The 14,070-nt window shown below is 36.9% G+C and overlaps 3 protein-coding genes, 1 long non-coding RNA gene and 1 gene segment (V, D, J or C); 4 read left to right on the forward strand and 1 right to left on the reverse strand.

Moving 5' to 3' along the window:
• The window catches only part of LOC100709195 (uncharacterized), a 1,346,887-nt gene that overhangs the window by 632,186 nt on the left and 700,631 nt on the right, over positions 1-14,070 (forward strand). The window lies entirely within an intron of this gene.
• The window catches only part of LOC112846698 (uncharacterized), a 961,229-nt gene that overhangs the window by 465,432 nt on the left and 481,727 nt on the right, over positions 1-14,070 (reverse strand). The gene's annotated exons all lie outside the window — the stretch shown is intronic.
• Positions 1-14,070, forward strand: part of LOC102076453 (Ig heavy chain Mem5) — a 900,359-nt gene that overhangs the window by 432,800 nt on the left and 453,489 nt on the right. The gene's annotated exons all lie outside the window — the stretch shown is intronic.
• LOC106096470 (immunoglobulin mu heavy chain) overlaps positions 1-14,070 on the forward strand; it is a 1,110,954-nt gene that overhangs the window by 424,785 nt on the left and 672,099 nt on the right. The window lies entirely within an intron of this gene.
• On the forward strand, positions 1,140-1,687 carry LOC100694375 (immunoglobulin heavy variable 3-11-like). The segment is given in 2 exon segments: positions 1,140-1,299; positions 1,383-1,687. Coding segments are annotated over 2 exon segments (351 nt in total).

Genomic DNA, 14,070 nt, shown 5'->3' on the forward strand with positions numbered 1-14,070 from the left:
AGAAACACATACAACAGTACAACTGTCGTGGTTTTGGTTTTGATCCAGTGTTTGTGAGTTAGTGGATTTTCTGGTTTTGTTCATTATGAATTTTATGGTCAGTTAATGTTTATATTGTTTGTTTCCTCTGTATATTTAATCTTGTTCTGTTTTACATTGTGTCAGACTAATTCCTCCCTGTGTGTTCCCCGTCCTCTTGTGTCTAGTTTCCTGTGTTAGTTATTGGTGTCTCCCTGTAAAGTCAGCCTTGTCTCCATGTTTTAGCTCTTTTGCACATAAATCTATTTAATACTTCAATTTTTGGTCTCCATTTATTTATTCATGCTATTTTTATTTAATCTATTTGTACATATTAACCGGCATCTACGTGTGGAAAGCAGAGAGAAATGCTTTTTCTTTGCACACATGACGATAAACGCTTTGAATCCTTGAATCTTGAATGCTAGTTTGTCTGTTTCCCCAGTCATGTCTCTGTGTAGTCTATCATGTCTGTTTATGAATGTCAAGCTTGGTCTCCCTCTCTCTGTCTTTTGCCCTCTTGCTCTCTCTCTGCCTCTGTCTCTCTCTCGTCCCTCACTCTCTAGCTATCTCTCTTTCATGTCTCTAGTTCCTGGCTCTCTCTGTCGCTCCACTCTGCCACATCTATTTGCCGTATGTTTGTTATACTCTTCTCACATCAAGTTGTGTGCCCTAGTCTTTGTATCCGTGTGTCTTATTTTGCCTCTTGTGCTTTGTGTTCAATTTGGCTTCCCCTGTCTCATCAGTCACATTTATGTTAGCTGTGTTTTCACCTGTGACCTGTTCCCTAATTAACCCTTCTGTGTTTAGATTATCTGCATCTCCCTCATCCCTCAATGCTTTGTATTCTGCCTGCCTATAGTGTCTTCCCAGTTTTAGTTTTGTTATGTGTGAACTTGCGAATAAAGCTGCCTTTAAGTTTAGTATTGCCTGTGAGTCCTGTACTTTTGGGTCCAATCATGCCTGCCTCACACAGCAACAAACAAAAAATATAAACAAAAAAGACAAAAATTTACAAGGAATAACTTGTGTAAAAGAAATACAATTAATAATTTTCATAAATGATCTGGGTTTGATATTTAAATTATACACAAACTACATATTCAGAGTATCTGTGATACGTGCTGTACAGTTATCACCTTCCTATGAGGAGGAGTCAATGCAAAATTTAAAAACTCATCAAGTCTACTTAACTGACTGTAGGGAGAACAGTAGCAATCAAGCAATTCAACACGATGGACTACAGGACAGGGCTGCTTCTCTTTACTCTCTACTGGGCAGGTGAAGAGTCTCTTTTCAACTTCAATATGCAGAAATAATATTTTTTCTGACACAAATTAATTTACATAATTTTTGAAAACCAGGTGTCAATGGTCAGACTCTGACAGAATCTGAACCAGTTACTAAAAGGCCTGGAGAGTCCCACAGATTGACCTGCACAGTCTCTGGATTCACACTCAGCAGCTACTACATGGCCTGGGTTAGACAGGCTCCTGGAAAAGCACTGGAGTGGATTGCTTATATAGGCACTTATAGTTCTCCTATCCGTTACTCCCAGTCAGTCCAGGGTAGATTCACCATCTCCAGAGATGACTCCAGCAGTAAAATCTATCTACAGATGAACAGTTTGAAGACTGAGGACACAGCAGTTTATTACTGTGCCCGATGAAGCACAGTGAGAGACAGCAATAGAAATGCCATACAAAAACTACTTCCTCTATTTACTTTCACCACTGGGAACATTTAACGATTTCAGTGTCACTATCCTGCATTTCAGCTTCTTTGAGTAGTGCAGCAGATTACTGCAATTTTAACTAATGTTTAACATTTCAATACAGGTAGATTTTTCTACCTTTGTGTTTTCTCATTTAAAGATAAGCGTTCATCTTGTTTATTTCTAGCCTGTGGTGTGGGGATGAGGAGGAGGTGGGTTGCATGAATGAGAGTCTAAAAGGGAGAATGACGAGAGCACTGAGATTTAAACCACATTAGCAGAGGCTGATTTGCTCAAAGAAGGAGGACAAGAAGATGATTGGACTAGAAAAATGACAGCATTGAGATTGACAGCATTTTAAAATAAAGCTAATTTTCTTCATAAAGGACCTAACCTCCAACAGCTTCACCTGAATAGAAGCTATTACAAAACCAATTGTCATTGTCACTGCAGTGGCATATTATGTGTTTTTATCAGGACCCAAATGCAGACCACAAGAGTTTCTCATTTGTTAGAAACAGTTTCAAAACCCTAACAAAGTTGTTAAAAAGGACAAACTGACAAACGGAGTTAAAAGCAGGGCAGCTATACTGGTTAATAGCATCAATAGCTTAAGATGAATATGACCATAGTATTATTTTCACTGTTTAGTATAATAATCAAATATGACAGATCAGTTTAGTTCAACTTTAATCATTTTCCCTGTAACTGTTATGGATAGGTGGATATTGTAAAGACCTTTAAGTGTATTTATTTTAGTAACATGTGTGTTTCTGAATAAACACTGAATAATCAGATAAGTGATCCATGGAGATAACAATGATTTTTTTAACATGATGGACTGTAAGACAGGGCAACAATGTCTTCAAGTCTCTTTTTGGGAAGTGAAGCTTTCTTTGACGTTTATTTAACATGAGCTGGTCTGTCCTGTTACGTTTGCATGTGTTCAGTGTCAGACAGAATCTCAACCAACAGTTTCAAAACTCTAACAAAGTTGTTAAAATGACTTGACTTGAAAGCAGCACAGCTGTACTGACAGCAGTCTCTAAATCTGTTTGATTCATCACTGGTTTTCTTTAGGTGGGCACCACTTTTTGAACAATTTTAGTAATAAATAATTTGGAGAGATTAAAAAAACAAAAAAGAAAACTAAATAAATACATTTAAAAAAAATGTTTAGGTTAATAGCTCAATATCAATATGACTGTAGTATTATTTTTACTCCTTAGTATAATAATCAAATATGATTGTCTGATAAAGTCAGATGAAAAGGAAAGAGAGATCAATTCAGTTCAGCTTTAACCATTTTCCCTGTAGGTGTTATGCTGAATAGTTGCATATTGATAAGACCTTCAGGTGGATTTATTTGAGTAACGTGTGTGTTTCTGAATAATCAAATCAGTGATCCATGGAGATAACAATGATTTTTGCTTCCACTAGTGTGTTTAGTATCTGTCTCATCAGGCTAGACTAAATATTTGCAGTCTGGACACTCATTGGATGTCACCTGCCTGAGCTCAGATTTTTCTGTTATAACAGCAACTGGTTAAAAAGAGACTATTTACTTCTTTCTTGCAAGATAAGAATAAATATATAAAAAGAACGAACATTTCCTTGATCCTATACAAACACTATTCATTAATACAACTCTCAGTATTGTTATGAAAATGAAATTTGGATATTAGAGATTTTAGGACTGGTTGTGTGTTCTTCACCAGAGGCTCTATATTGACAGTATCTTAGCTTTCCCCAGGACTGCACTCTTCTGAATGAATGGTAAATGGTAAATGGCCTGCATTTGTATAGTGCTTTACACTACATTCAGTCATCCACCCATTCACACACACATTCACACTGGATAGACACCTCTGATGCTGTGTCTGTAATCTACTGAGGCTCAATCTTCCAGTTTTGGGGTTAATGTTCCTATTACATTCAGATAACTATTAATCCCAAAAAAGGCCATTTCTTCTGCTGCTTACCCTCACAAACTACTCACACAATCAAACTCACACAACCTACCAAGGTTCAAAATAAATCATTAACAGTTAACAGTAAATTTCAGAACCCATTATGAAACATTACTGTAAATATAAGTGAGAAGGCAGAAAAATCCATGTGTTGTTTAAAATATTGAAGAGTTGCCTCAAGATCCTGTGATGAGATTGTTTTACTGTAGCAAACACAACAGAAAGATTAAACAATTAATTCTTATATAATAATAAACACATAGTATAATGATGAGAAATTTTTCACCACCACTCATCCACATATCCACACAAATCTGGTATTCAGGACAATAAGCTGTGAGAAAAAGCAAATGGCAACACTATTCTTTTAAGATTTACAAATACTGTTTATTATGGGCTCAAATTGTGGTCATAAATATTTTGTACTTATAAAACATAGTTAAGTTGTGTAACTGAGTTTTTGAATACCAAATTCCTCCTGTAGAGGGAGGTCTATGCAAAGTTTTGCCTGCTTATAAACACATCAGAGCCATTTCTCATTTAATTTGTGACAGAACATCTTGAAAATATTTTTACCAAAACAAAAGTGTCCTAAATCATGGAATATATGACTTCTTGGAGTTTATTCTTTATTTTTTATACAGTTCCACATTCAGCTCCTCTCCAGGTTCCGGCGTGCTACTCAAGGCATGATTAGATGAATGCCGCCAGCCACCCACTGACCCTGCCCGCTGAAACCACTGCCTCTGCAGCTGACTGACAGCCCACACCTGCCACATATATTTTATCAGTCTGTTATGTTCTGTTGTATGTTTATTACATTATAAAAAAAGTGGAGCTGTATCTCAGGATATGTGAGAATTTTCAGTCACCTCAAGCCTGTTTAAACATCTCCAGAGACAACAGCAAAAAGCATGTGAATCTGGAGATTAACAGTTTGAAAAATGAAGATTCTATTTGTTACTGTGCTCGAGGGTCACAGTGGCTGGACTGAACACAGTGACTCTGATCATGGACTCATTTAAAGTGTGATTCAAACATCCGGCACATACTTAGAACATTCTTACTTTGTCTTCCACAAAAATACACTTGTTATAACTGTTCTTACAGGCAATCTTACATATTACTATTTACTATTAAATGGCCTGTATTTATATAGCGCTTTCTAGTCCCTAAGGACCCCAAAGCGCTTTACATATCCAGTCATTCACCCATTCACACACACATTCACACACTGGTGATGGCAAGCTACGTTGTAGCCACAGCCACCCTGGGGCGCACTGACAGAGGCGAGGCTGCCGGACACTGGCGCCACCGGGCCCTCTGACCACCACCAGTAGGCAACGGGTGAAGTGTCTTGCCCAAGGACACAACGACCGAGACTGTCCGAGACGGGGCTCGAACCGGCAACCTTCCGATTACAAGGCGAACTCCCAACTCTTGAGCCACGATCGCCCATTAACTTAATAATTTACAATATTTAGATGATACCAATTGAGTCACAATTTTATATTTATTTAAGAAGCACCTATAGAGTACAGCAGTTATCTGAGAGTGTGTGTGTAACAGCAGTCTAACATAAGATTAACTGAAATAACTCTTATAGTCCCTTTTCATCTCATTGCTTGAACTTAAAATACATTGCAAAGTAAAGACAGTAAAAAGAAGTCACCTTTCATAATGTATGTCTTACGTCTGAGTGAATAATGAAATTAGAAACGAACAGGGTAATTTTCCTTGCATGGTTTCATGTTGTTTGTATAGGCAGTTTTTTCACCAGGCTTCAGTTAGACCCTAATGAATGCTTTATGCATTTGTATGCAAATTCATTGACTTCTTCTGTTATGCAGGTACAAAAGCTCGACATCAGACTGTGTTGTGGAGTTCACATCATGACACGTTCATTAAAAAACATGTTTTCTGTAGCTCTGTTAGTGCTCTTAGCCACTTCATGTGAGTCTTTTTAACATTCACAGTGTTTGTTTTGTAATATAAACAATTTGTCACAAATCTTTTTTTTTCTTTTTTTTTTTACAGGTGTGAAGTGTGAACAGCTGACACAGCCAGCCTCAGAGACTGTGCAGCCAGGTCAGCGTCTGACCATCACCTGTCAGGTCTCTTATTCTGTTAGTGGCTACTACACAGCTTGGATCAGACAGCCTGCAGGAAAAGGACTGGAGTGGATTGGAATGGCAGCTGGATCTACAACATACTACAAAGATTCACTTAAAAGCAAGTTCAGCATTTCCACAGATTCCTCCAACAACAGAGTGACATTAAGTGGACAGAATATGCAGCCTGAAGACACAGCTGTGTATTACTGTGCCAGACTCCCACATTAACACACACAATCAGCAGCTCTGTACAAAAACCCGTCAGAGCCTCAATACTTAAATTCACCAGAGGAGGAGCCCCCAGGCCACTTATTATGTTTTGACATAGATGATTGTTAGAGGAAGAAGCAGTCGATGAGAAAAAGAAAATCACTTGTAAAAATATACATTAAAAAACACAAAAACTAAAAATATCTTTTTAGGTCTTAACTTCAGAATGCAACAAATAAATAAACAAGGTAAGGTTATAAGGATTTGAATAAATCAGTGGCACAATTCTGGTGGAGGGTCTTTAGTTTCCATTTGTTGTCAATTTGCCTCACAACAGCCTAGTTTAGTTGGTCCACTAATTTTCTTCACTGCCTTATGCATGTCAATGTTCCTTCAGTTCCTGCTGTTTTATGTTTTTTGTCTTTGTGCCTTTTAGACTCTCGTGTCTGTGACCCTTTGACTCCCCATCTTAACCTCATCCTGAGCATTATTCAGTTATTCATTATGTATTATTCTGCATCTGGTTCATCTTCAGCATCACCATATAGACTCTGGAGTTCTGTTTTACTTCCTACCAGTCTTGAGACTCAGCTTGTGTTTTCTCCCCATGTTATTTTGACTGACTGGGTCCAAAGCCACAGAATTAGTGATGTCAGGTTAATTGGCAATTCTTAATTGAATTTGAGTAAAAATGTCTGTCTGTGTTAGTCCTGTGACAGAAAGACAACACATCTCACCCAGTGCCAGCTAGTATAGGCTCCAGCCCTCTTGCAACCCTGAACTGGACAAGAAGAAGAAGACGGATGGTTTGAAGGCTGGATGTGTTCTCCTTTTTTGGTTTTAGTAGGAAATCTGGCTGTTGCATTTTTTGGATTAAAATACCAACTTTTCCCAAATTCTTAATAAAACCTATCCATCTAAATCTCAGTTTTACAATTAAAGTTTAAACTGTCATGATGTCAAATTTAGATTTTCAGAAAGAAAAAAAGTCGCTGTCAAATCAAACTTCACTGTTTTATACTTTGTCAGTTCTCCAATGTTTTTTCTCAAAAATACAGGTTACACTAAAATATAAAATATATTTTAGTGTAACCTGCTCTACTATATTTATATATATTATATTTTAATTTTTGCAAAAATTTCTTCCCATAAAGACAAAAATAAAAATTCTTAATAATATGTAAAGTGTGAGGTTACATATTAGAAACAGTGAGATACTTTTTGTTTAAATCAATCAATGGAAATGTTTACAGATTTCTATAAAATTCTTTTGTTCTTATTTTTCTCATTTTCTTTGTGTGTAATGTGAGCCTTAAAGCTGGTTATGCAATTAATTTTTACCAATTGTTACTTGAAAAATGAGGGCCAAGAACTAACTGTAAGTAGTAAAAGTCTGTACATGTTTTAATATGCTACTATACCTCTTATGGTCATTTCTCTATACTAAGTTTAGGTTTAGACAATATATTTCATTGAAAAAAGGCAGGTTTACATTTTGCACATCTGTTTCCTGCTTATTACACAGAAACTACCACAGGTAATTGAGTGGTAATGGTTTGAAAATTACAGCATTATTATGTTCTTGTTTCTGCCTTGTTGCCCTACTTTCCCCATAATTACGGAGCTATAATAGAAAGTGCAACACAAATCTTGTCAGAAGCAGTTGATTCCTTTCTGTGAGGAGGAGTCGAAAATTCAAATGCAAAAACTCAACTTCTACTTAACTGAGGGTTGAAGGGAACATTCAACACTCAGCTCACACAATGGCTTATAGGGCGGGGCTGCTGATTTTAACTATCTGCTGGGCAGGTGAAAATGTTCTTTCATGTTGTAAAGTTTATATTACAGTGTATATGTATTGTCTCTCTCTCTTTCTCTCTTTCTCTCTCTCTCTCTCTCTCTCTCTCTCTCTCTCTCTCTCTCTCTCTCTTTAATACATTTCTTTTGCTTTTTGGCAGGTGTTGATGGTCAGACTCTGACACAGTCTGAACCAGTGGTCAAAAACCCTGGTAATTCACACAGACTGACATGTACAGCATCTGGATTCACATTCAGCAACTACTGGATGCACTGGATCAGACAGGCTCCTGGAAAAGGACTGGAATGGATTGCTATTATACGCACTTCAACTCATAGTTATGCTACATATTACTCCCAGTCAGTCCAGGGTAGATTCACCATCTCCAGAGATGATTCCAGCAGTAAACTCTATCTACAGATGAACAGTTTGAAGACTGAGGACACAGCAGTTTATTACTGTGCCCGACACAACACAGTGAGAGACAGCAATAGAAATGCCATACAAAAACTACTTCCTCTATTTCCCAACACCAGCGAATATTTGGTTGACTCAGGGCTTTTTTCCTAAAAAACAGAGATAGTTTTGGCATGCCCTTACAACCCATTAAAAGACAAACATTAAAAAAGAATAACATAAACTCTTTTAAAAATCAATAAAACATACAGTGTCATTATCACTTACAGTAGAGATTACTGATAAGTATGTCACTATCTGAACATGTATAAACGACATCAACAAATTATTACAGTATTTCATCAATGGGTTGCCATTATTAGATATGATGGTGGGAGCACTTACTCAGTCAGACCAAGGCCGGTTTACCATCTCCAGAGACAACAACGCGCAGCAGCTGTATCTGCAGATGAACAGTCTGAAAACTGAAGATTCTGCTGGTTGTTATTGTGCTCAAAAACTACAGTGACTGAAACTGTTCAACAACTGTACAAAATCCTGCCTTACTCACTGTTAGGCCAGTAATATTGTCAAGGTTATGTCGCAACTCTTCTCTTCTTACTTCCCTTTTTCATCAGATACATTAATAGAAATTTGATTCCCAACTAAAATTTGTATTTTTTTAAACTGATTTTTTGGTCATTTGGTCTTTTATTTAAGCAGCAAACCACTCCAGGTTAGACTTAAGAGTTTTTAAAAATTAAAAGAACTTTAGGAGGCAACAAATAAATTGGTGAAATATGATGATGATTAAAAGGAAATGGATAAATTATTGCACAGTTCTGTGCAGGGGGTCTTTAGTTTTCCATCTTTTCTTTCTAAGGTATGAAAACGTATCTATGTTTGTTTTCCACTTATACTTAAATTAAAAGCAGTGTAACAATCAGCAACTTGTTTTTATTGCTATTACAATTCAACGATCAATCAAAAAAATATGCTTTGTGCATTTTCTTCACGTGACTTCCTCTGTTTTTCAGCTATAAAAACTTGACTGCACACCACAGAGTAGAGTGCATGAATCCACTTTTATCAAAAATAATGTTTTCCTTGTCTTTGTTAATTCTCTTAGCAGTTGAATGCGAGTGTAAATCTGTCATAATCAGCTATTTTCTTTTATTATTTTCTTTTATGTTTTTTATCTTGTAATTAGCTAAATGTTCACAAAATATTTTATTTTTCAACAGGTGTGAAGTGTGAACAGCTGACACAGCCAGCCTCCCTGACTCTGCAGCCAGGTCACCGTCTGACCATCACCTGTCAGGTCTCTTATTCTATGAGCAGCTATTGGACTGATCCACTGGATCAGACAGCCTACAGGAAAAGGGCTGGAGTGGATTGGAAGAGCATGTGATGGATGCACATCAGATTACAAAGATTCACTCAAAACCAAGTTCAGCATTTCCACAGACTCTTCCAGCAACACAGTTACTTTAAATGGACAGAATGTGCAGCTTGAAGACACTGCTGTGTGTTACTGTGCCAGAGAGTCACAGTAACACAAAGCATCAGCAGACCTGAACAAAAACTCTTCAGTGCCGCAGTAATCCAACAAAGGAGGAGCCTTCAAACTACTATAATATAAAGACTTGATTTTTAAACATTTTCTTTTGAGTGAGTGGAAGGGCAGCAGGAGATTAGGTTTTGGCTTTCAGTGATCATGTTAAGACACATAAAACTATTCATTTTGTTGTGGAAAAGATCATGATTTGAGCTAAAATAAAGCCTTCAATGACATTATTTGAAACCAAGGTGGTGGAACAAGTAAAATCAACAATCCACAACAAGATTGTCCTGTTTATCTTTGCACTCGACACTCGATACATTGATTTATATGGTTACAAAATCCTACTTAACTCACTGTTAGGACACAAATAATGAATGTTAGTAATCTCAATTCTTTTCAATATATAAGTTAATGGAAATTTGATTATAGATTATAGAACTAAAAAATAACGACAGTACAGAGAAAACAATATCATCTCTGTACTGAATAGATTAAAGAACTACTTCCACAGACAGCAGTGGTGCCAAAAATGAGGCTTCAGCCAAAAATAAATAACAGAATAAGTGTGTCAGATAGCTCAATGTCATCATAAGCGTTTTTCTCCAACTCTGAAACACTGGTAGCTGAAATAAAAAAGAGATTAATTAATTACTGCTAATGTTGTTAAAATAAACACTCTAAGGAATGTATTAAAAGTAGAAAGTAGGTTTTATCATACAAAAATATACTATAACCGTGCTTTAAGGGTAAGGAGTAATTCTCACAGAAGGTCTCTTAGTTTCCATTTGTTGTAATTATGGTTATGCAATGTCAATTTATTGAATATGTTTTTCATTATTTCTAGTGAATTCTCTTCAAACAGTAAAATCAGCACTTTGGTTCATTTTGGTTTATTAAATGCTGAAATGAAATGCAGTGTTACCACCAGTGACTTGTTTTACTGATGTTACAATTACAATTTTTTGTACAGTCTATGAAGCATATTTTTTATTACTTTGCATAACATGACTGGCTCCAGTTAGAGGAGCCAGTCATATTACGCAACATAGCTCCACTTAGATCAGTTTACAATGATGATTCATGCAAACGATTCTATGTAAACTCTTTGTCTTCCTGTTATTCAGATATAAAAACTTGACTTGTAGAGCGGACTTCACTTCAAATTGCTTTTAGCAAAGACAATGTTTTCTCTAGCTCTGTTACTGCTCTTAGCAGCTGGATGTGAGTGCCTCTAGATTTGTCACAGCGAGAAGTTTTTTTTTTTGGGGGGGGGGGCTGGGTTTGTTTTTCTTTGATAAATGTTCATAAACCATTTCTTTTTTCAACAGGTGTGAAGTGTGAACAGCTGACACAGCCAGCCTATTTGACTGTGCAGCCAGGTCACCATCTGACCATCACCTGTCAGGTCTCTTATTCTGTGAGCAGCTATTGGACTCACTAGGTCAGACAGCCTGCAGGAAAAGGACTGGAATGGATTGGAGAAGAGCGTGCTGGATACACAACATACTACAAAGATTCACTTAAAAGCAAATTCAGCATTTCCACAGACTCTTCCAGCAACACAGTTACTTTAAAAGGACAGAACGTGCAGCCTGAAGACACAGGTGTGTATTATTGTGCCAGAGAGCCACACACTGTAACACACAACATCAATAGACCTGAACAAGAACTCTGCAGTGCGTCAGTAGTTGTAAACCAGCACAGGAGGAGCTTCTGGACCATTGCTGTTTTTAAATGCCACTTTTAAACAGATCAAGTATCGTATGATAATAATAATAATACATGATACAAAAAAAGATGACATTTTTTTTCTTTTATAATTTTTTGTTTTAAAGCCTTTAAATGTTAATTGTGCCACATATATGTACTGTAGATGTCTTAAGTATCATCATTTTCAAAAAGAAAACACTTTGTATTGGGATAAAAATATAAAATGTTTCTCCAGGATTGCACAGTTTACACTAAATATAACTAAATATATATCCCGATAGTATAACACTAATTGTGTTCACTTTCAGGACAGCAAATACTTTTCTTCTAACAGATGCTGCATGTCATTCCAGTCTCAAGGATTCTGCAATATTGCTTCCCGCTTAATAAATGTTCTCTTTTAGGTGGATGTCTGTGTGGTGACAGTTTTTCACTTTTACTTGTTGGTTTTACGCGCCTATCCCCTTTTGGTTTGAAAAATATCAAACTTGTGCTCAAATGGAGTCCTTTAAAACATTAATTCACACACGGAAAAATGCCATCTGTCATAAGGACCCAAACACATAACACCATGTAGTAGCGTATAATCCATACTCCAAACTTTTAGGCTAAAGACAGGTCACAGCCATAAACAGACTACTGGAAAACTCAGAAGACACAACTGCAAAGACCAGCTAACTGACCAAGTCTCTGCTACTGAGCTGGACAAGACTGGTTAGCAAGACTGTTTGAATACACCAGCTGACTGGAGCCTTTCTGTGTCGAGTTTGCATGTTGTTGCTGTGCTTGTGTGAGCTCTCTCCAGGTACTTTGTCTTCCTGCCACAATCCAAATTAGGTACTCTATGTTGGCTGTATCTATGTTTGCCATGTAATAGAGTGGATGTCTTAATTTGTGCGTAGTGTCCAAATAATTAGAAGTAAGAAGTTGTGTAACTGAGTTTTTGAATACCAAATTCCTCCTGTAGAGGGGGGTCTATGCAAAGTTTTGCTTCCTTATAAACACGTTGTTGCCAATTCTCATTTAATTCATGAGATAAAATCTTAAGAAGATTTTTACCAATTTACACATTTTGATTATAAAGTTTTCAAAATTATGGGATATATGATTTCCTTGAAATTATTCTTTATTGTTTGTCTCAAAGGTAAGAAAGGGATTCATTCTTTAAAACAGTGAAAAAGTCTGATTCATGAAGATCATGTTGTTGGTTTTTTTTCTGTTTTTGTTTGTGTTGCTTACAGGAGTTTGGAGTGAGATCAAACTGGAACAGTCTCCCTCTGAGGTGAAAGGATTTGGAGAGAGAGTGAAAATGTCATGTACCCTTTCTGGTTATACTCTGACAGATCATGATATTCACTGGATACGACAGAGACCAGGAAGAGCTCTGGAATGGATTGGGTATATGAGCACAGGCTATAATTCTCCTGGCTATGGCAGTTCTTTTCAACATCGTTTCATCATGACTGAAGAAGACTCCAGCAGAAGACAGTACCTTGACATCAACGGCTTGACAGCAGAAGATTCTGCTGTTTACTTTTGTGCTCGACAAAGCACAACGATGTAACACAATGGAGCAGCTGCACAAAAACCTCACCATACACTAATATCACATATGATCTTGATGATTTCTGGATTCTCCTGAAAGAAAACTTTCATACATATTGTAAGGCAGCACAAAAGATCATCGGCTGCCCTCTCCCCTCCCTGATGGACATTTATTCCTCCCGCTGCCTCAGCAGAGCAGCAAACATTATCAAGGACAGCTCCCACCCTGGTTTCAACATGTTCAGCCTGCTTCCCTCAGGGAAGCGCTACAGGTGCATCAGCACAAAAACCCACAGACTCAAAAACAGTTTCTTCCCCAAAGCCAAAACCACCCTGAACTCACACATGCACCGATAACACAGCCCCCCACTTCCCACTTCCTCTATGGACCACGGTGCAATACCAATTCTATGTGCAATAACTCAACTGTATATACATAACACTATTTATTACATATTACTTTTTTTTCTTTTTTAAAAATACGGCTTGTATATTGTACATTTTATATATATATATATCTTTTTCCCTATGTTAATACTGCCCATATGTACATAGCACTGGAGAACTGTATCCCCCCCCCAGCATGTTTACACTGAGTAGGAGATGCTCTGTATCTCATTGTACAACTGTATAGTGACAATAAAGGCATTCTATTCTATTCTATTCTATTCTAAAAAGGAAAATAAAGACACTGAAGCCTGAGTTGTTCCTGGTGTGTTCATTGGAGTGTAAATATTAGGTACAAAGGTCTTAGACATTAAAAAAGAGCTTGCATGAGACAGCGTGTCTACAGTGCTTTGAGTGCTCAAGTAGAGTAGAAACGTGCTAAATAAGAACCAGTCCATTTACCACTGCTGGTAGACATAAAACAGGTATGCACACTATTTAAAACAACCATGTATTCAAAAAGAAATAATGTTTGAATTCCAACCTGAATACATAATAAATTATCAATTAAAAGTCTCAAAAGAAATCAATTTCTATTCTGTGTCTTCTGTGAGAGGTCCGTGCAAAATTTGACACTTCACACT

This window comes from Oreochromis niloticus, linkage group LG4 (assembly GCF_001858045.2).
Source record: "Oreochromis niloticus isolate F11D_XX linkage group LG4, O_niloticus_UMD_NMBU, whole genome shotgun sequence".
NCBI lineage: Eukaryota > Metazoa > Chordata > Actinopteri > Cichliformes > Cichlidae > Oreochromis > Oreochromis niloticus.